The 23,338-nt window shown below is 46.2% G+C and overlaps 1 protein-coding gene across 6 annotated transcripts in view; it reads right to left on the bottom strand.

Moving 5' to 3' along the window:
* ola1 (Obg-like ATPase 1) overlaps positions 1-23,338 on the bottom strand; it is a 260,203-nt gene that overhangs the window by 192,396 nt on the left and 44,469 nt on the right. For all 6 annotated transcript variants that reach the window (XM_038789387.1, XM_038789393.1, XM_038789388.1 and 3 more), the window contains one exon: positions 19,130-19,257. In XM_038789387.1, the coding sequence (XP_038645315.1) occupies positions 19,130-19,257 (128 nt within the window). The remainder of the gene's footprint in view (positions 1-19,129; positions 19,258-23,338) is intronic.

Below are 23,338 nucleotides of genomic sequence, written 5' to 3'. Positions count from 1 at the left end.
GGTCACATTAAATGGCAGTTCCTCCAGCTCAACTCTTCCCTCTTGCGGGTCCACAGGGAAGATTTTGCTCTTACCCTGGTTGAGTTTGTATCCTGAGAAGGTGCTGAACTCCCTGAGGAGTCCAGTTATTTCTTTCCCATGCAGGCCGGAGATTCAACATGTACAGGAGCAGATCATCCGCATAAGAGTGAAACTCTCTCGGACTCCTCTTCACTTCCTCCAGCCTATCAAGGAGCTGTTCCATCTCCAGGGGCTCAGAGGTATGTTAAAATTCGTAAAGGCCGTATTAACTTCATTGGGGTTTGCTGCCATCCTACCGTTACTGTCCCTGATCTGTTTTGCGACAGCCTGTTTTCTTAGCTGGTGTGCCAGCATGCGGCTGGCTTTGTCTCCATGTTCGTAAAAGGCCCTCCATGCCTGGCGGAGCTGGTGGACTGCCATCCCTGTGGAGAAGTCAAATTCCATCTGCAGCTTTTTCCTTTCCACCAGCAGTTCCACGGTTGGGGCCGTGGAATACTGCCGATCCACCTCCTGTATGGAGTCAATCAGCCGCTGCTTGGTTTCCCTTTCCTTACTGTTTCTAAGGGCCCGATAAGCTCTGATCTACCCCTGATCACTGCCTTCAGCGCCTTCCAGAATGTGGAGGGCGAGACGTCCCCATTCTGGCTGCAGGATACATAATCGTGTGGCTTGGGATATTTTAATGTTGAATTCCTTGTATCAAGGAGAGCTGCATCCAGCCTCCATTGGGGGGATTGGGCATCTCCCTTCTTTAACCACACGTTGATATAATGTGGTGCATGGTCGGAGATTACAATCGCGGAGAATTCCGCCTTCGTTACTCCTGGAAGCACCCTCTTCCCTACCGCAAAAATGTCTATCCGTGAGTAGGCCTGGTGTACATGGGAGAAGAAGGAGAATTCTTTTCCCTCCCAGGTGGCTAGCCATACTCACCTTGTGGGCCCAGCCCTATCCAAACGGGCCTGCCCTCGTTCTCGGGCCATTCAAGATGGCTGGCAACTGCTTCCCCTCTCTTGCCATCTCCACATGCAGCCATTTGCACCCAGCACTCTACCCCTAACCACCCCACCTTGCCCTTGTGTTCCCCCCCCACCCCCTCTTTTGAGCTTTGTTTCCCCGAACTTCCCTGTTTTTTCTTCGCCTTGCCGAGAGGAGTGTCGCATCCTCCTCCTCCACCATACACCAGTTTACTTGCTAGTGTAGAGGCTCCTATCTCGTTCTGGTTCCACTGTTTAATTGCTGTTTACCGCTCTCCACCCCCCCCCCCCCCCCCCACCCCCACAACCCCCGCTACCTCTGTCTTCTCCGCTCTCTTCCCACATTCTTCTCTATCTTTCTTTCCAGTGGCCTTCATACTCCGCTTACTTTAGAACCATGTCAATGATCCTGAAAATTGAACTAGAGCCCTGCTCTTTAGTGACCATATTTGGGGTGTCAAGACTCGCCAGAGCTGCAGGCAAGCACAGGGGCCGATATCCTGGCCTTCTCGCTGATTGCTCTGATGAGAGTACTGCTGGGATGGAGGTCTGCTTCTCTGCCCAGTGCCTCAGTGTAACTGGGAGATCGGATAGAATTTCTATACCTCGAGAAAGTCAAGCACTCCATGATGGGAGCGATTGAGGGTTTTAGCTGAGATGGCAGCCGTTTATTTTGTATTTCAAGGAGCTGGTCACGGTTAGTTGCTTGGAGGGGGTTCCCAGATAACCATGGCTGCTTTCCCCTTTTGAGCGGGAGAGTTGACTAGTGGGGATTTAGATTTAACCTGAGGATCACCACACCTCATGCGAGGGGCAAGGTTGAGAAGGTGGGCCTTCATGAATAACCTCAGCCGGTATGGGAATTGGAACCCGCATTGCTGGCCTTGCTCTGCATCACAAACCAGCTGTCTAGCCACGTGAGCTAAACCAAGTGAGCTAAACCAGGTCCGGGTGCGCATCATTCCAGGGTATACAATGTACCAAAAGAACAGGCTAAAGGGGAAAGGAGGTGGGGTTGCCTTGTAAATAAAGAAAGGTTTCAGAGCAATGCTGAGTTGTGATATAACAGCAGTGGATAGTGATGTAGAATCAGTTTGGGTTGAAATTATGAATAGCAGTGGAAGGAAGCCACGGGTGGAAGTAGTCCATAGACCAAAAATGTGACCTTCCAAGAGGTCACAGCATAAATGGGGAATATCGAGGGTATGTTTGAAGGGAACTACGATTATCATGGGAGATTTTAATTTGCATATTGATTGGACAAACCAAACCGGCAAGGATAGCTAGAAGAATAATTTGTGCAACCTACCCAGAAACAGGCTATTTTAGCTTTGGTTTTGTGTAATGAAGAAGGATATTAATAAGAGATCATGTGGTTAAGGATCCCCGAATGGGTCGCGAGTTGAGCTATTTAGTTGTGGTGTTGGTGAGATTTGGGTGAGGCCAAGTTTGTGGCGTGGGCAATTGCTGTACAAGGAACAAAGGCGAGTGTGCATACAAATGTGACGTGATGAATTCAGAATGCTTTCCATTACATAGGGGAACGAGTCAGGGGTACCCCATGTCCCGCCACCTGTTTGCACTGGCGATGATGATGGTGGTAGTGGTGGTCAGGGTTGGAGAGAGAGCATAGGGTGTCTCTGTATGCTGGTGATCTGTTGTTTTATATCTCCAACTGCTCTTCAGTGGGGGATATAATGATACTGCTTAGGAGATTTGGAGCTTTTTCAGGCTACAAGTTAAATTTGGAGAAGAGCAAGTAATTTGTCGTCTCTTCTCCTTTTCCAGGGGCAGAATGGATGCAGTTTTTGCAGCACTTTAGGTTGGGGGCTAAGTCGAAGTTGATGCTGATCCGAGGGAATCATGGGTTTGAGCCAACGGGGTTGGATGCTATGTTTCTGAGATGGGAGGAGTGAGGGGCAATGGAAATGAAAAAACAGTTCTAGAAGGGCGATTTGCAGGCTTGGACGAGTTGGGGGAGAAGTTTGTGATCTAATGAGGGGAGGTATATGCAGGAAGGGGATTTTGCGATAAAGGTTTTCCCTACCTTTCCAGTGAAACCACCCCCATCGTTGTTGGACGGGTTGCTGTCGGGGTGGTGCGATTCCTGCCCTAAACATTTTGGAGGTCGTTATTCAGCACCATTGCATGTGGATTTAGGGCGGCACAGTAGCATAGTGGTTAGCACTGTCCCTTCACAGCTCCAGGGTCCCAGGTTCAATTCCCGGCTTGGGTCACTGTCTGTGCAGAGTCTGCACGTTCTGCTCGTGTTTGCGTGGGTTCCTCCGGGTGCTCAGGTTTCCTCCCACAGTCCAAAGATGTGCAGGTTAGGTGGATTGGCCATGCTAAATCACCCTTAGTGTCCAACGGGTTGCGGGGATGGGTTGGAGGTGTGAGCTTAAGTGGAGTGCTTTGAGGTGATGGTGGCATTGGATGCGGAGGCGGCGTTTGATCGTGTGGAGTTAAGCTATTTATTTGTGGTGTTGGTGAGATTTGCACAGGGTAAATGGGTTCAGATATTTACAGGTGTGGAATTACATGAGAAAGCATGTGCTGTCCTTTCCTGATGTGCCGCACCCGGGGTTTCAGGACAAGGTGCTGTCGAAAGTAGGGGTTCGAGAGGGCAAGGTGTCAGAGATGTATCAGGAATTGATGGATTGGGAGGGCACTGAGACAGGAGTAGTTAAGCGAAAGTGGGAGGAGGAGTTGGGGGAGAGCTGGAGGCTGGGTTATTAGATGAAGCCTTGAGGGTGGTGAATGGGTCCTCTTCATGTGCCAGGTTGAGTTTCATTCAATTTAAGGTCGTCCATAGGGTGCATATGATGGTGGCCAGAATGAGCAGGTTCTTTTTGGGGTGGAGGATAGGTGTGGGCGGTGGGTGGGTGGCGCGAATCATGCTCACAGGGCCTGCCTGAAGTTGCAGGAATTTTGGCAGGGGTCTGCTGACATGATGTGAGAGGTACTGAGGGCGAAGGTGGTTGCAAGTCCAGAATTGAGTGTTTGGAGTGTCGGAAGACCTGGGGGCGAGAGAGGTCAATATCCTGGCCTTTGCCTTGTGGTAGCCCGGAGACGGATCTTGTTGGGGTGGAGGGACCCGGAGCCTCCGAAACCAAGGGTATGAGTGAGCGACGCTGCAGATTTCCTCAGACTGGAGAAAATTAAATTCGTCTTAAGGGGGTCAATAGAAGGTTTCTCCCGGAGATGAAACCGTTCATTAACAACAGAAATAATAACATTGGAGACAGTGCAAAGGAGATTCACCAGGCTAACTTCTGGGGTGAGGGGGTTATCCTATCAAAACAGACTAAACAGTCTAGGTCTGTATTCCTTGGTAAGAAGTCTTACAACACCAGGTTAAAGTCCAACAGGTTTGTTTCAAACACGAGCTTTCGGAGCACGGCTCCTTCTTCAGGTGAATGGAAAGGCTTGTTCCAGAAATGTTTATATAGACACAGTCAGAGATGCCCCGGAATGCGAGCACCTGCAGGCAATCAAATCATCAAAGATGCAGAGAGAGAGGTAACTCCAGGTTAAAGAGGTGTGAATTGTCTTCAGAACAGCAACCACAACACCACAAAACCCTGCCAGGGTAATCTCTGCAAGACATGCCAGATCATCGACATGGACACCACCATTACACGTGGAAACACCACCCACCAGGTACGCGGCGCATACTCGTGCGACTCGACCAATGTAGTCTACCTCATACGCTGCAGGAAAGGATGTCCCGAAGCGTGGTACATTGGCGAGACCATGCAGACACTGCGACAACGAATAAACGGGCATCGTGCGACTATCAACAGGCAGGACTGTTCCCTTCCAGTTGGGGAACACTTCAGCAGTCAAGGACATTCAGCCTCTGATCTCCGGGTCAGCATTCTACAAGGAGGCCTTCAGGAGACGCGACAACGCAAAATTGCTGAGCAAAAACTTATAGCTAAGTTCCGCACGCATGAATGCGGACTCAACCGGGATCTGGGATTCATGTCGCATTACATTCGGCCCCCACCAACAAGCCTGGACTTGCAGAGGCCTACCGACTGAACTGGCTTGGGACAATTCACACCTCTTTAACCTGGAGTTACCTCTCTCTCTGCATCTTTGATGATTTGATTGCCTGCAGGTGCTCGCATTCCGGGGCATCTCTGACTGTGTCTATATAAACATTTCTGGAACAAGCCTTTCCATTCACCTGAAGAAGGAGCCGTGCTCCGAAAGCTCGTGTTTGAAACAAACCTGTTGGACTTTAACCTGGTGTTGTAAGACTTCTTACTGTGCTCACCCCAGTCCAACGCCGGCATCTCCACATCATGTATTCCTTGGAGTTTAGAAGACGGAGGGGTAATCTTATTTCAACATACAAGAACCTGAGTGAGCTCGACATGGTAGATGGTGAGATGTTTTCACTTGTGGAAGAGTCTCCAACCAGGGGGTATAGCTACCACTGAGGTGTGCATCAATTTCTTCTCTCAGAGGGTGGTGAATGTCCAGAATTCTCTACCCTAGAGGCTTGATCATCAGATGGATTTGAAATGGAGGTGGATAAACATTTGATCTATCAAGGAATAGAGGGCGATGGAGAAATGGGCAGCACGGTAGCATTGTGGATAGCACAATTGCTTCACAGCTTCAGGGTCCCAGGTTCAATTCCGGCTTGGTTGACTGTCTGTGCGGAGTCTGCACATCCTCCCCGTGTGTGCGTGGGTTTCCTCCGGATGCTCCGGTTTCCTCCCACAGTCCAAAGATGTGCAGGTTAGGTGGATTGGCCATGATAAATTGCCCTTAGTGTCCAAAATTGCCCTTAGTGTTGGGTGGGGTTACTGGGTTATGGGGATAGGGTGGAGGTGACCTTGGGTAGGGTGCTCTTTCCAAGAGCCGGTGCAGACTCAATGGGCCGAATGGCCTCCTTCTGCACTGTAAATTCTATGATAAAAAAAGCAGTTGAAGCCCGATAGCCATAGATGAGCCATGATCATATTGAATGGCGGGGCAGGCCCGAGAGGCCTGGTGACCTACTCCTGCTTCAATGTTTTGCATGTGTTCTTGTGGCTGGAAGTCTGTTTTGAGTGGAGTTTCACAGGGCTTAGTGCTGGAGCCCTTGCTATTTGTGGTGTACATTAATAATCTGGACTCAAACGTAAGGGGTATGATCAAGATGTTCGCGGATGACACAAAAATTGGTAACGTGAAGAGGATAGCCGTAGACTGCAGGAGGCTATAAATGGACAGGTCAAGTGGGCAGAGCATGGCAAACAGAATATAACCCACAAAGTGTGAGGTAATGCACTTGGAGAGGGTTAACAAGGCAAAGGATGACACTATGAATGGTCAGATGCAGGAAATGAAATGAAATGAAAATCGCTTATTGTCACAAGTAGGCTTCAAATGAAATACTGTGAAAAGCCCCTAGTCGCCACATTCCGGCGCCTGTTCGGGGAGGCTGGTACGGGATTTGAACCGTGCTGCTGGCCTGCCCTGGTCTGCTTTCAAAGCCAGCGATTTAGCCCTGTGCTAAACCAGCCTGAAGTTCTGAAGCTAAGAGGGGCCTTGGAGTGCATATCCACAGACCCTTGAAGGTGGCAGGGCAGGTCAATGAGGTGATTAAAGCAGCATATGGAATACTTAGCCAAAGCATAGAACAGTTATTTTCAAAGTCGAGGTTGCGACCCATGGGAGGGTCATGGGCGGATGTCGGGTGGATCGGGAGCTATCCATCGCAGCGTTCCCCATTGTGGAAATTAATGCACAATGACCGCAGCAGCCAGCTTTTAAAAATGCCAGCTGCGACCGGAGCGTGCCTGCTCATCAGTGTGCATGCCTGGAGTCCAGCAAGAAACATCCCCTCCTCCTGACATCAGCACGCTGACCCAAGAGAAGATTATTTTTAATTCAATGCACTCTTCCTGCCTGAAGCGACGGCAGAGAACAGGTCACGTGCCCCGAACGCTAATGTCACATGCACTGGGCACGATTGTGATTCCTCCATTTTGTCAGCAGAAAACAAGCAACAGAACTGTAAAATTTGAAATGAATCATTTTGTACTGAGGAAAAGAGGGCCAGAGACACAATAAACAGGCCAGGATTTCACAACTAAACCTGGTGAGGGGCTCAGGAAAATCCACAGCAGAACAAAACAGTGGTGGTGTGAGCTCCAGGACCTCTGATGAACAACCCATACAGAAATGTAACATTGAATGACAAAGCAAGTGAGATCGTGAAGACCAAGCAGGCTCACCTGCCGCATTAAAGTTAAGCCAAAATGGTGGGCCGCAACAGTCGGCCGGTTGGTAAAAACGGGTCCCCGGAAAAAAAGTTTGAAAAACACTAGCATAGAATAGAAGAGCAAGGAGGTCATGCTGGAGCTGTATAAAACGCTGGTTGAGGGCCACAACTGGAGGCAGCTCTAATCACCACATTGTAGAAAGAATGTGATTGCACTGAAGATCACCAAGAGATTTACCAGGATGCTGCCTTTGCTGGAGGGTTGAGCTATGAGAAAAAGATTGATAGGCTGGGGCAGTTTTCCTTTAAGCAGCAACAGTTGAGAAGAGACCTGTTAGAGGTGTATGAAATTGAGGGGCATAGATGGGGTGGATAGGAAGGCACTTTTTTCCATTAATAGAGGGGTCAATACCAGGGCATTGGGCGAAGCAATGGAAAATGAAATTAATGTCAGATCTTTGTTGACCCACATGGACGTGATCGGCTGAACGGCCTCCTACTATGCTGTAAACAATGAATCACCACTTCCAAATTACACACAATTTTGACTTTTAAACATATTGATGTTTCTCCATCGCCATTCAGTCAAAATCCTAGAGCTCCCTACCTAACAGCTGTTACGAATATCACCGACAAAGGGGTTCAAGAAATTGGCTTACCAGTGCCTCTGACGGGCAATTAGAGATGTGCCTTAAATGCTGGCCTTGCCAGACATAACCACATCCTATGAATGAATAAAAAGTAGAATGAAGGACTTAAAGCTGCAAGCAATTTAGTAAAGCTGAGCTGTGTTGCCCTGATAGAGGCAGAGGGACTTCAGACAGCATGGAGGAGAACACTGGGGGATAAAACAACAAGGATGCAGACCGATTGCCATGGATAGAATTGTAAGAGAACAAGAGCTCAACAAGCCACAGCTATTGCAGGGTCCCACAGGTAATTTCAAACAGACAAAAAAATTCTGGTTACAAAAATAGTTCATTTGTTAGTTAATGACATTGCAAAACAAAAATCTATTTTACTTTCGATATTTCTCGACATGCTATATAGCAGATACCAGCTACAAAAACAAGAGAAACCAAGTTATCTTAACATATCAGCTATGCAGTACTGATAGGCTCTCTCCAGAAATACATAAGCACAAAATTATGCATTCTTCATGGTGAACAAAATTTTAACAATAAACCTATCCCAGTTATACATGGTACATATCAAGTGCTTACATATATAATTCCTCGAATGCCCATTTATTGAATCCATTGAATTCTTTTGAATCTTATCCCTATTTTTCTAGAATGGAAACTTGACCAAACATTTATAGATTGCAATGCAGTATAAACAAATTGAATAATGATTTTTAAATAATCTTTCTTCAGAACTTCCATTAAGAAGCTACAAAATGAAGACACATTATAATTTCTTACTTTTGAAGAATTAAAGTAACATCTTCATAATATTATATAAACTGTAGGCAAAACACAAGTACAAAGCAAGATGACTGATTTCAAAACCCCTTCACACAAAGCATAAGTCAACAGCTGCCCAGCAGCAGCAAACAAATTCAGTCTTTACAGAAAGACTACATCACCATTTAGCGCACACAACTTAAATTATTCTAGCGTGTAATACTTTAATTGTGTAAAACAAAGCTGATGTCTAACACACAAAAGATTTTCTTGCAAGCATTGTACCACAAGTAATTTTCATGCTACCATTGATGGGTGACAAGTGATCAGCATGCTTTTAGAATTTTAACATTTGTATGGGCAGGGGAGGGGGTGGTGGAGATGAGGAGGGAGGGGAAGTGCCATTTAAATGAAAGGACACACATAGTAGTCTTAGTCTTTAGATAACTTTCACACTATCGTGTGTTCTGAAATTAATACCAGATTTGTTGCAGGCATACACAAAGAGGTGTGCAGTTTAACAATCTTCCATTCTTTTTAAGTACCCTAAAATTATCAAAAGAATTTGACAATAGTAGATGTGTGATGTATTTGACAGTACCCTTAAACATCAACAAGCTGTTAATAAGCTTAGTGAAGCACATTTGCTAAACCTTTCCAGTACACAGAAAGTTCACTCTCATACCAAAACGTATGACTGTGCACGCTGCTCATTGCCCACAAGTAACAAAGTTCATTTCTCAAAAGCAGTGAAAAGCTGCTAGAGATTTTTTTTTTTAAATGCTTAATCACCAACATAAAACACAAAATGTAAAATTCATGCAGAATTAACTAAAGTTAACTCCACTATTTCCAGCATAAGGAAATTTGATGCACTAAGCTCTACATCCCAAAAACATTTTCTGACAACAGTACATTTTTCCATTTGTTCATAAAACAATGGCCCAAATTTTTCAGCAAGAATAATGATGAGGCTGTCAAAACTCAACATCATCACAAAGTAAATCAGGTTGCAATTTGCAGCATCCACACGTGTAGTTAAACACAAAAATCAGAAGTTACTGTTCAATTTTCCCTCCACAGGCTTTACACCTGTACCTTGTCAAGACAGTCTGCACTGAAAACATGAAGTGCGAAGTTACTGTACTTACTAGATACCCAGCAATTATCCAAGAAAAAGTTACAGCGAGTTGATTCAAGTGCGAGTTTTTCATGTTTCTATTATTTTCTATCATTTTTCTATTATTATTGTTTGAAAAATTTTTTTTTTTTTTAAATCAAAGTTAACAATTTTTAGCATTTTCCATGTCCCTTATTGCTCAATCCATGATTTTACATCGACTTAAATATTCTAGCTTCCACTTCCAGGTTCAGAACCTGTGCAAGCCAATGAGGAATCTCTAATCTCATTGGTGAAGAAACACACTGTTGCTTACCCTGAAATTGCTGTTCAAAAGTCCACAAAAAGTCATGTGCAGTGGTAAACTGAGATCTCAGTATTTTCTGTTTTAATTCAGCGGACTCTAATGCTTCTTCCCATTCTTTTTCCACCAGATACTTCGGAGTAACCTCTCCAGCCCAAGCCCTTAACACGCATCATGGGAATGGGGGATGCCAGGGAATGGTATTCTCCGCTGTGTCCTGGATAATATTCATCCCTCAACCAACATCTGAAAACAGATGATCTGGTCAACTTGCTTCAACTTCAAGAGTACTAAATCAAGTCTACCCATAAGTCTGTCATAGTTATCTGCTTTTTTTTTTCATATTTATTCTCAGGATATTGGCATTCCTGACAAAGCTAGAATTTGAAACGGTGGTGGTGGGCTGGCGTCTTGAACCACTGGAGACCATATGATGATAATTTTGATAAGTACAGAGTCCCAGAATGTTAATACAGTAATGATGAAATGTCTAAGCTAGGATAGCACGTGTTTTGGAGCTGATGATATTTCCAAGTATTAGGTGTATATGGCCATGTGTCTGTGGGATGGTGCCAAAGGCAGCCATATCCTGTAGATATTATGTGCTGCAGCCACAATAATAGTGTTGCTGCAATTCTATCCACCCAAGCAAACAGACAGGATTGCAGTCCTGCCTTGTACCTTGGAAGCGATGAAAATGCTTTGGAGAGTCCCATGTGAGAACTACTCACCACAGAACAGTCAGCCTCCAACCTTCGCTTCTTGCTACAGCATTTCTGGAACTAGTCCAGTTAAGGTTCTGGTCAATAGCAACCCCCAGATGTTGATGTTGAGGAATTCAACGATAATGCAATTGAATGTGATTTTGCTTTTTCTTGTTTAAGGTGATCATTACCTGACATAAATGTTGCTTACTTCAAACATTCCACAACTATTCTACATTTTCACCACTTTGCCCAAAGAAATTCCTCCTTTCTTCCCAACTCTATTTTTTCATACCATTTCCTTTATCTCCCATCCTCCTTTCAATGCCGTCTTCTATTCCTTTCTCCTTACAATCAGCCCCTCTCAATTTATTTGGAATGCAGCTTCAAGCCATGTACAACATCCTCAGATTGACTATGTAAATACAAAATAATTTATGGCGGCATGCATTACATTAAAACCCATCAAATACTTATGGTACCCATTACTATTAAGTGTTACTGCGATAGATATTTTGAATGTTAAAAGTGTCATACTGTGACACACAATAATTGCAATTTCGTAGCCAGAGTAAATTCCCCTATAATTGCATAATTAGGTTAGTAAAGTTTCCAGACCATGTAATAGAAAAGAGAGTATAGAGGGTGGCAGGAATCTATCTAACTTCACACAGAACAAAAAGGTGGCAAATAGGAGACGGGAGGTGGTCAATGCAGGACTGAGGGTGTTGTACCTAAATGCAGGCAATATACGGAACAAGGTAAATGAGCATGTTGCACACATCGAAATTGGCTGGTACGACGTAGGCATCACAGAAACGTGGCTGCAAGGAGATCAGGGTGAGATTGAAATATCCAAGGACATGTGTCCTACTGAAAGGACAGGCAGATGGGCAAAGGGGACAGGAGTTGCATTGTTAGTAAGGAATGAAGTTAAATCGATAGCAAGATGCAATATAGGATCAGAAGGCGTAGAATCTGTGTGGGTAGAGTTGAGGATTCGCAAAGGTAAAAAGGCCCTGATGGGAATTATGCACAGGGCCCCGAGCAGCAGACAGGACGTGGGCAGAAAATAAATCAGGAGATAGAAACGGCATACAAGGCAATATTGCAATAATCATGGGGATTTCAATATGCAGATGGCCTAGGAAAATCAGGTTGGTGGTGGATCCCAAGAAAAGAAATATCCGGAATATCTAAGAGATAGTTTTTTGGAGCAGGTTGTGACAGAGCCCACTAGTGAACAGGCAATTCTGGATTTGGTGATGTGTAATGAGGCAGACTTGATTAAAGAACTTAAGCTGAACGAACCCTCACGGAGCAGTGACCACAATATGATAGACTTTACCCTGCAGTTTGAAAGGAAAAAGGTGGAATCAGATGGGACAGTATTACAATTAAATAAAGGTAACTACAGAGGAGCTGGCCAGAGTTGATTGAAAGGGGAGCATAGCAGAAAAGACAGTGGAACAGCATTGATAGAGGTTTCTGGGAGTTATTCGGGAGGCAGAACAGAAATTAACCCCAAGGAGGAGGAAACACGCTAAGGGGAGGACGAGGCATGCATGGCTGACGAGGGAAGTCAAGAACAGGAGAAAAGCAAAAAGAAAAAGTGGCGAGGATTAGTGGGAAGCCAGATGATTGGGAAGCCTTTAAAAACGAGCAGAGGACAATTAAAAAAGCAATAAAGGGGGGAAGAAAATGAAATATGAGTGCAAGCTAGCTAGTAATATAAATGAAGATAGCAAGAGTTTTTTTTCAATACATAAAAGATAAGAGAGGCGCAAGAATAGACATTGGACCACTGGAAAATGAGGGTGGAGACATTGTAATAGGAAACAAAGAAATGGCAGAGGAATTGAATAGTTACTTTGCATCAATCTTCACAGTGGAAGACACCAGTGGGATACCAGAACTCCAGGAGAATCAGAGAGCAGAGGTGAGTGTAGTGGCCATCACTAAGGAGAAGGTTCTGGGGAAACTTGAAAGGTCTGAAGGTGGATAAATCTACTGGATTAGATGGACTACACTCCAGGGTTCTAAAGGAGATGGCCGAGGAGATTATGGAGGCATTGGTGGTGATCTTTATTACTGGAGCAGGGAGGGTCCCAGAGGACTGGAAAATGGCTAATGTAACACCGCTGTTTAACAAGGGAGGGAGACAGAAGGCAGGTAATTATAAGCTGGTTACCCTGACATTGGTAAGATTTTAGAGTCCATTATTAAAGATGAGATTGCGGAGTACTTGGAAGTGCATGGTAAAATAGGACTGAGTCAGAACGGCTTCGTCAAGGGGAGGTCATGTCTGACAAATCTGTTAGAATTCTTTGAGGAGGTACCAAGGAAGTTAGACAAAGGCGAACATGTGGATCTGACCCATTTAGATTTCAGAAGGCCTTTGAAAAGGTGACATATAGGAGGCTGTTAAATCAGTTAAGAGCCAATGGTGTTAAGGGTAGGATACTGGCATGGATAGAGGATTGGCTGACTGGCAGAGAGTGGGGATAAAGGGGTCATTTTAGGGTTAGCAGCCGGTGTCTAGTGGTGTGCCTCAGGGGTCGGTGTTGGGACTACATCTTTTTACAATATACATTAACAATCTGGAAGGAGGAACTGAGGACAAGTTTGCAGATGATACAAAGATATCCCAGAAGGACAGGTAGTATTGAGGAAGCAGGGGAGCTGCAGAAGGGCTTGGACAGGCAAGGAGGGTGGGCAAAGAAGTGGCAGATGGAATACAAGGTGGAAAAGTGTGAGGTTATCCACTTTGGAAGGTAGAATGAAGGCATAGACTATTTTCTAAATGGGGAAATGCTTAGGAAATCAGAAGGACAAAAAGGGACTTGGGAGTCCTAGTTCAAGATTCTCTTCAGATTAACGTGCAGTTGACATAGGGAGGGTCGATGACGGTGGGCGCCCGAGGATGGGCCTGAGGAGCTGCAGGAAGCGGGCTGGAGGCTGGCCCAGGATGGGTTATGGTTCATCAGCAGGGGAAGGGCCTCCACTAACCTGTCCATCTTCACCTGCACCGCTTCTCCCTACGTGCCCATATCGAAACAAACTCGCCTCTCAACACTGCCTTCAATGCCTCCCATACCGTGGCTACCGAAACCTCCCCCATATAGAGCTCTAGGTCAGGGAGGGTTTCTGCGGCAGCGAAGGAGCTAGAGGGGTTTATGAAACACTGGAGGTTTGCGAGGCCGCGAGCGAAAGAATACTCATTCTTCACCCATGTGCACATAGAGTACTCCCGAATGACTTTTTGTATTTTAGATAAGACGTCGCTGGCATGGGTGGTGGTCATTAAGGACTCGCCAATTGTGGTATCTGATCACGCCGCGCACTGGTTGGACTTGCGGGCGAGAGGGGGCAGCGCCCGCAATGGAGGTTAGAAGTGGGGCTGTAGGAAGAGGATGAGATGCGAGAGTGGGTGAGGGAGGCCATTCAGAGGGATGGGGACATGAATGATATGGGAGAGGTTTCAGGGAGGCATTGAAGGCAGTGGTGAGAGGCGAGTTTATTTCGATATGGGCACATTGGGAGAAAGCGGTGCAGGTGGAGATGGACAGGTTAATGGAGGGGTGATGGGGGAGGACCAGACAGGGGGCTGGATTCTCCCCTACCCGGCGTGACGGAGGGTGCCGGCGTAGGGGAGTGGCGCCAACCACTCAGGGGTCGCGCCTCCCCAAAGGTGGGGAATTCTCCCCACCTTTGGGGGCCAGCCCCGCGCCGGAGCAGTTTGCACCGGTAGACTGGCGCAAACACCCGGCGCCGTCGGAAGCGGGGCTGGCCGAAAGGCTTTCGGCGGTCGGCGCATGCGCCGGCAGTGACGTCAGCGGCAACTGGCCGCTGACGTCACTGCCGGCGCATGCGCGATGCGGGGTTCTCCTCCGCGTCCGCCATGGCGGAGGCCGTGGCGGAGCGGAAGGAGAAAGAATGCCCCCACGGCACTGCCCCGCGGAGTGAGCGGGGGGGCCCCGATCGCGGGCCAGGCCTCCGTGGGGGCACCCCCCCGGGTCTGATCGCCCCCCGCCCCCCCAGGACCCCGGGGGTCCGCTCGCGCCGCTGAGCCCGCCATTTCAGAGGTGGTTTAAACCTCGGCGGCGGGAGAAGGCCTCCCAGCGGCGGAACTTCGGCCCATCCGGGCCGGAGATTTAAGGTAAGTTTTTTAAAAAATGAAATCCCGCCGGCGCCAGCTGTTTTCACAGGCTGCCGGCGGGATTTGCACAACGCCGATTTATGACAGGCGGGAGAATTACCAAACCTGCGGGAGCGGAAATAACGCCGCTTCCCGCCAATTCTCCGACCCTGCGTGGGGTCGGAGAATTTCGCCCAGGGTTTGTGAAGGCGAGATATTTGGCAGCCAATATCAGAAGGCTGTTAAATGTGATAATGATCCCCTTTGAGGAACGTGAGGAGGAGGTGGTGGTTGCCATGGAAGCGAAGAAGGCCTTCAATTAGGTAGAGTGGGAATACATATGGGAGGACCTGGGGCGGTTTTGGGTTTGGGCAGGGTTTTGTGAACTGGGTCATGTTGCTGTACCAGGCTCCAGTCGCGAGAGTGCAGACGAACCGGGTGAGCTCGGATTATTTTAGGCGGCAGGGACATCCACTCTCCCCACTGCTGTTTGCCTTGACTATAGAGCCACTGGTGATGGGAGCATCAAAGGACTGGCAGGGGATAGAACGGGGAGTGGGGGGTGGAGCACAGGGTCTCGCTATATACGCTTTTGTACATTTCTGACTGGGGCAGAATGGAGGAATTATGGAGATCCTAGAGGAATTCGGCCGGTTTTCCGGGTATAAATCAAATATGGGTAAAAGCGAGGACTTTCCGATTCAAGCGCGGGGGCAGGAGAGGAGATTGGGGGGAGATGCCATTTAAAGTTGTGGTGGGGGGAGCTTTCGGTACCTGGGCATCCAGGTGGCGTGGGAGTGTGAACAGCTGCACAAGCTGAATCTGGTTGGTGGAGTAGGTGAAGGGGACTTCATAAGGTGGAATATGGCGGGGAGGGTGCGACAATGAAGATGACGGTTCTCCCAAGGTTTCTGTTTATATTTCAGAGCCTTCCTATTTTTATCCCCAAAGCTTTCTTTAAGAGGGTGACTGTGGTGATTTTGGTATGGGCAGCAATTTGTGGCAACAACTGGTTTGCTCCGGAGAGGGGCTGGATGGGGGGGTTTTAGGGGGTGGCAGCAAGCGATTTGGGATTTGTTTGGAGGAATTGGAGGAAGGGTTCGAGCTGCCTGGTGGGAATGGGTTCCGCTACTTCCAGGTGAGGGACTTTGTGCAGAGGCAGGTTTCGACCTTTCTGCATCTGCCACCCCAGGGGGTATAGGACAAGGTAGTGTTGAAAACGGGAGTGGGGGAGAGGAAAGTATCGGAAATTTATAAAGAGTTCATGGAATGGGAGGGAGCCTTAATAGGAAAGTGAAGCGGAAGTGGGAGGAAGAACTGGGCAGGGAATTGGAGGAGGGGTTTTGGGAGGATGGCCCAAGCAGAGTCAACTCGTCCTTGTCATGTGCCAGGCTTAGCCTGATACAATTTAAGGTGGTCCACAGGGCGCATATGACTGTGGCCCGAATGAGCAGATTCTTTGAAGGGGTGGAGGACAGGTGTGTGAGGTGTGCGGGTGGGCCCGCGAACCATGTCCACATGTTCTGGGCATGTCCAAGGTTTCGGGCATTTTGGCAGGGATTTGCCGATGTCGTGTCAAAGATACTGAAGGCACGGGTGGTTCTGAGTCCAGAGGTTGTGATTCTTGGCGTGTCGGAAGATCCGGGAGTCCAGTGGCGAGAGGCAGGGCCGGTTTTAAGCCTATTAGACCAATTTCATCAAATTGGGCCCCGCACCTTAAGGGGGCCCCGTGCCAGCGGCACCGTTTGAAGCCTTTTCTGTATTCTAAGAGGAACTATAGGGTAGTTTTTACTTTTGGGGAACGCACCGCATTACCGTCGACAAATCCTTCAGCCCTGCGCCGCCAAATCCTTCCGCCCAGGTAAGTAAGTTTCAAAATTTTAGTATATCAAGCATTTAATGTTTTTTTTTGGTTAAAGACGAGCATACTACACGAAATATAAACATACATAAATTTTTACTTTTGTAGAGTAGGGGCCCCGCCATCACTTTTCTAATTGGGCCCGCAATTCCTAGCACCGGCCCTGGCGAGAGGGGCTGATGTTTGGGCCTTTGCCTCCCTGGTGGTCCGGAGACGGATCTTATTAGCGTGGAGGGACTCGGAGCCCCCAAAATCGGAAGTATGGGTTAGTGACATGGCTGGGTTTCTCAGGCTTGAGAAGATCAAGTTTACCCCGAGAGGATTGATGCTAGGTGGCAGCCGTTTATAGACTTCTTTGGGGAAAATTAAGCTATCAGCAGTGTGTATGTGTGTGTGTGGGGGGGGTTAGTTGTTGGTCAGGTGGGTTATTTACCCTCTTGAAAATTGTTCAAATTATAAACGCTTCAATAAAATATTTTTAATAAGAATAACATTCAGGTTCAGTCAGTAGTTAGGAAGACAAATGCAATGTTAGCATTCATGTGGAGAGGGTTAGGGTAGAGGAGCAGGGATGCACTTCTGAGGCTATATAAGGCTCTGGTCAGACCCCATTTGGAGTCTTGTGAGCATTTTGGGCCCCGTATCTCAGGAAGGATGTGTTGGCCTTGGAAAGGGTTCAAGGGAGATTCACAAGAATGATCCCTGGAATGAAGAGGTGGTCATATCAGGAACGGTTGAGGACTTGGGGTCTGTACTCCCTGGAGTGTACAACGATGATGGGGGGGATCTTATTGAAACTGACAGGATACTGCCAAGCCTGGATAGAGTGGATGTTGAGAGGATGTTTCCAGTGATCGGAAAAACTAGAACCCGAGGGTATAGCCTCAGACTGAAGGGACGATCCTTTAAAAATGAGGTGAGAAAGAATGTCTTCAGCCAGAGGGTGGTGAATCTGTGGAACTCTGCCGCAGAAGGCTGTGGAGGCCAAGTCACTGAGTGTCTTGAGAGTGCCCAATTCTTTTTTATCCAATTAATGGGCAATTTAAAGTGGCCAATTCATCTACCTCGCATATCTTTGGGTTGTGGTGGTGAAACCCACGCAGACATGGGGAGAATGGGCCAACTCCACATGGACTGTGACTGGGGGTTGGGATCGAGCCTGGGTCCTCTGCATCGCGAGGCAGCAGTGCTAACCACTGCACCAGCATGCCTCCGAGATAGGTTCTTGATTAATAAAGGAATCAGGGGTTACGGGGAGAAGGCAGGATAATGGGGATGAGAAAAACATCAGCCATGATTGAATGGCAGAGCAGACTCGATCGGCCGAGTAGCCTAATTCTGCTCCTATGTCTTATGGTCTTATAAGCTCACCACAAAGATTCATAATTCATTCAACTCAGTGTTTGTTGCCATTTTCATTTTTTCCCCTCCACAGTAACTGAAAGTCCTAATGTCCAAAATGAAGGTGTGGTGAAAATAAAGATAATAGTCAAAACATTACGTATTTTATGGTTAAATATATTTACTTCAGTTATTAGTACCTTCTAATAAGATTTAGTAAAGTGCTTGAAGGCCTTAGATATATAAAAAACCTAGCAATGATCATGATATTTTCTGCTTGGAACCATGGCTCAGTTGTATCTACATTTTGCAGTCTGAGCATCTGCAATGTGTGAGATTTCCTAAACTGCATCAATACCAGTTGTACAGAAGTTTGTTTTGAAGCACGTTTTTCCTATTCAGTAGAACACGGTCACATTTCAAAATCTTAAGGTTTCATTTATGTTATGCATTTTCAGAAGTTTGAAGAACACGTGTATTTTACAGGTATATGGTATATCAGTTTCTGTCATACTCGGAGCTTTATTTTTAAAAAGTCAATACAATTTAGTGTAAATTTAGTTATTGTGTTGTAGAGATTTAACAGCCAATCTACACATAGAAGGGTCCATAAACAGCAACAAAATAACAACCAGTTAATCACTCTGGTGGTGTTGGTGGAGAGATGTAGTTTAGTCACAACGATGACATTGACAGAACTCAATGACCCTTTTTTTTTAAAAAAGTGTCAGGGATCTTTTGCATCCACCTGTATAGTCAGAAAATTTAACATTTTCGGCAAAAAAAATGGCAACTCCAATAACGGGGTGCTTACTCTTAGAACAACACTGAAGTCTAAACCAAAACAATATGCTTCAACCCAACACCTTTTGCCTTTGAGGCAAGGATTTCAGGACTGAGTGGAGTTACCGCTTGAAATCAGCAACTACCAACTATAATATGGAGAGAGAATCAAGCGAGCATACAAAATTATATAATACTGTGACCAAATTACATACCAAGTGATATTTGATTACATTTATAGATATACATACTTGTAAGATGAAAAATTGCATCACAGGCGCTGATGTGAGAGAGGAAGGCATTTCCAAGGCCTTGACCGGCGTGGGCACCCTTCACAAGTCCTGCTATGTCAACCACATTAAGAAATGCTGGTACTTTACTGTAAAAGTCAATTAACAATATTAAAATTGCCATTCTGCCATATGTACATCGAACTCAGATCAGAATGTTACAGTAAATACAAAACATATAATCTAGGCACATTTAATATACAAGTCACAAGATCATTGGGGGATATGAAAGAGAGAAAAAGAATGAGCATGAAGAAAAGGGAAACAGGAAAGTATAGCAAAAGAAAGAGAAGGTGAGAGTGTTAAATAAATTTAACAGATTGCTCATTTACTCAGCAAATGTGGTGGTCAATTTTTCCACAGAAATTCCACATATAGCAAAGAGGTAAGTGACCAGTTAGACTATTTGTGCTACTTGCAGAATAAATATCACTAAACACCAGAGTGATTCCCTGCTCTTGTTGAAATAGTGCCAGCTAAATAGGACTTCTATTTAGCGTCTCATCCAATAATAGAACATTCATTTAATACTGCAGGCAAGCCTTGGCTTTGATTACACGGTCAAATTCTTCAGAGTAGGACTTGAAAACATGGCATACTGACTCAGGTGAGACTGTCCACAAAGTCAAGGTGATTTGTTGTAATATGCCGCTCATGGCTATATCTTTAGCTGCCCTTGTGAAATGTGGAACGTAAATCTCGGACTGTCGTCTCAAACTCTTGTGTTATCATAGTGCTGCTTTACAAAACACCTGTTATCTGCTCCGGCTTATTGACATTACTACAGCATATATAGCAAATCACTGGTGCAAAGCCTAAAGCAGTTCAAAGTCGCTGGAAGATCATCTGCAGACCTTTTGGGTATTACGTAAGAAAAAGAAAGACCCGAGATATTTGAACCGTGTAGCCCTTTGGATGAAAAAACTTTCGTCCATAAAGGTCCACTGGCAGATTATACGAACACCAAACCAACTGTGAAGCACTTACGGATGTTTTCACTGTGATAACAGGCACTCCGTAGATATCATTAATTGTTCATAAATCAGTAAGTCAAGTTCAAATATTCATCGGAGAGTCAGCTGGATTACTTTGGTTAATCTGGCAAATTTCCTGATAACTGGTCATTTATCTTTTTTCAGTTTGTGGGATCTATCATTGTAGAAATTAACTGCCAAGTTGTTCCACATCATAATAGTGACTGGACTTGGCTGTGAAGCACTTTAGCACGTCCCGAGGCCATGTAATATATTACAAAAATGCAAATATGCCACGTGGTCAAGGCAAAGGGGCAGAATGTAAAACCACAGTTCTGGCACTCTGGACTTTTCCAGGCCATTTAAAATGGCTATAGATGCCAGTGACCTGGGGACAGGGGCGGTGCTACCACAAGGCAACAATGCAGGAATAGAAGCCAGTGGGATTTTTTTGGGAAAAACTAAGTCTGTGCTAAAGAAAGTATTCCACCACTGAAAAGTAGGCCTTGGCATTGCAACCACTAGCCCTTCAGCACTTTGAAGTATGTATCAGATATGTAACAAACAAAGCTTAGCTTATATAGACTATAATCCACTTTAAATAATAAAAATCTTTATTGTCACAAGTATGCTTACATTAACACTGCAATGAAGTTACTGTGAAAATCCCCTAGTCGCCACATTCCGCCGCCTGTTCGGGTACACTGAGGGAGAATTTAGAATGTCCAAATTACCTAACAGTACGTCTTTCGGTACGACTTGTGGGAGGAAACTGGAGGAAATCCACGCAGACACAAGGAAAACGTGCAAGGAAACAGTGACCCAAGCCGGGCCTTGCGTATATAAGTTTAAAACCTGGAACGCAAGATTATTTCGTTGGAGTTTATTATTACAAAAGTTCAATGCTAAAATCGTACACATTCGCGGAAAGGATAATGTGATTGCAAATGGTTCGTCAGAGTTTAAAGACTAACTTGTTACCAATGTAGAGACTGGGAAGGAAACTTATATAATGAGGATGGATGGATATGTGTTTGCGATTTATGTCTTGCATACCTCAATGAAATATCTGTGCCTTGACGTTTCATTCTTTTTAGGGAGGGAGGAATGCAAGGTCCTTCCTGGTGATTCCTTTATTTCCCCTTTCTTTATTTTTTGACATTATCATTTTGATCCATGGATGTTTAATAGACGTGTATCTTTAAGTCAAACAGCAGAGAGAATGAGGAATTCAAAAAGTTGCAACATAGTATTTGATGCTAGTTTTCGAACAATAGAGGGGAACCAGCGGGGGCACAATGCTAGGCACCAGGGGCTGCCAGGGAGGGCTAGTTCATGGAAGCAAAGTTGGGGATGAGCTGAAGACCAATGTAGGGGGAGGGGAGGGGGCTTTTAAGTTGGAGGAAGAGGAGGGTTGATGGCGGTAGTTGCCTGGGGGGGGCAGGCCAGATGAAGTGCGGAGCATGGGCCAAGGGCTGGCATGGGAGAGGTTATGGCTGCCGGCAGCCCCCCCACCCCCTCCCTCCGACTAGGCTGGTCACATGGAACGTTCAGGCGCTAAATGGACCGGTCAAAAAGACTCGTGTGTTCGAACACTTGAAGCAACTGAAGGTGGACGTGGCCATATTGCAGGAGATAAACGTGAAGGTGGGGTATCAGGTGTTAGGTTGAGGAAGGGATGAGTCGGACAGGTGTTCCATTTGGGAATGGACTTTAAAACGAGGGGGGGTGGCAATCCTGGTCAATAAACGGGTTGCATTTGAGATGGGGAGGATAGAGGCGGACCCGGGGGATAGATTCATCATGGTTAGTGGGAAGCTGGAGGGTATTGGTGAACATTTTTGCCCCAAACTGGGATGATGTCGAGTTCGTTAGGAGGGTGCTAAGGAAGATCCCGGACCTGGATTCACATCGACTGATTATGGGGGGAGACTTTAACACAGTCCTAGATCCGACACTGGACCGGTTGAGTCCCGGGGTTTATGGAGCGCATGGGAGGGGTGGAGATTTAGACGGCCAAGGAGTAAGGAGCTTTCATTCTGTTCCCATGTGCATAAGGTGTATTCCCAGATAGATTTCTTTGTGCTGGACAAAATGCTGCTGAGGTGGTGGATACTGAATATTCAGCAATTGTGGTGTCAGACCACGCCCCACACTGGGTAGACCTGCAAGTGAGCAATGGAAAGGCCTAGCGGCCGCAATGTAGGGCTACTGGCGGAGGACGAGGTATGTGAGCGGGTAAGGGAGGCCATTCGGGGATACACAAGGATCAATGATATGGGCGAGATCTTGGCGGGGTGGTGTGGGGGGCACTGAAGGCGGTTATCGGGGGGGGAACTCATTTTGATTCAGGCCCATAAGGAGAAGGCTCAACGGATGAAGTTGGACAGGATGGTAGGCAAACTTTTACAGGTGGACAGGAGGTACGTGGGGGTCTCCGGATGAGGAGCTTCTGAAGGAGTGGCAGAGACTGCAAATGGAATTTGGGCTCCTGTCCACAGGTAAGGCAGAAGGGCAGCTGAGGAGGGTGAAGGGGGCAGTGTATGAATATGGGGAAAAAGCCAGCATTTGTTGGCGCATCAGCTGAGGAAGCAGGAGGCGGCGAGTGAAATTGGGAAAGTAAAGGATACAGGCGGGAAGGTGGTTGTGGATCCAGCGGGGGTGAATCATGTGTTTTGGGAATTTTATAGTAGACTATTGTTATGGCCCAGGGTTTAGTAAACTCCGAAGTATATCATGGAGTTCACCTGACCCACAACATTTAATAGATTTTGGTTATGGGGAGCACAAAGGTCCACTCTCTAGGTGTTATGCAACAGAGACCTTAAATATTTTTAAAACAAAATGTTTATTCTATGAATTCAGTTAACACTTTATAACACACAGTAAACAGTTTATCAACTACCACCACTGATAATCTCAACAGATACAATACTCTAAGTAACCCTTAATAACTTTCCTCGTAACATCAATAAGTCAAATCCTGGTTTAACAAAGACAGGTTTGAATTCTCTACAGAAACAAATCAAGTGAGCTGAAGACATTCTTTAGCTTGCAGAGAGATCAGAATATCTTCTTGCTTTAAATGCAGTTCTCCAACACTGAAAGCGGAACCAAAAACAAAGCCACAAAGCAGCTTTCCAGCTCAAAACGAAAGTAAAAGATAGAAAAGACAGCCCAGCTCCACCCACACACT

The sequence above is a fragment of the Scyliorhinus canicula genome, chromosome 2 (assembly GCF_902713615.1).
Source record: "Scyliorhinus canicula chromosome 2, sScyCan1.1, whole genome shotgun sequence".
NCBI lineage: Eukaryota > Metazoa > Chordata > Chondrichthyes > Carcharhiniformes > Scyliorhinidae > Scyliorhinus > Scyliorhinus canicula.
This window is presented reverse-complemented; position numbering and strand designations above follow the sequence as displayed.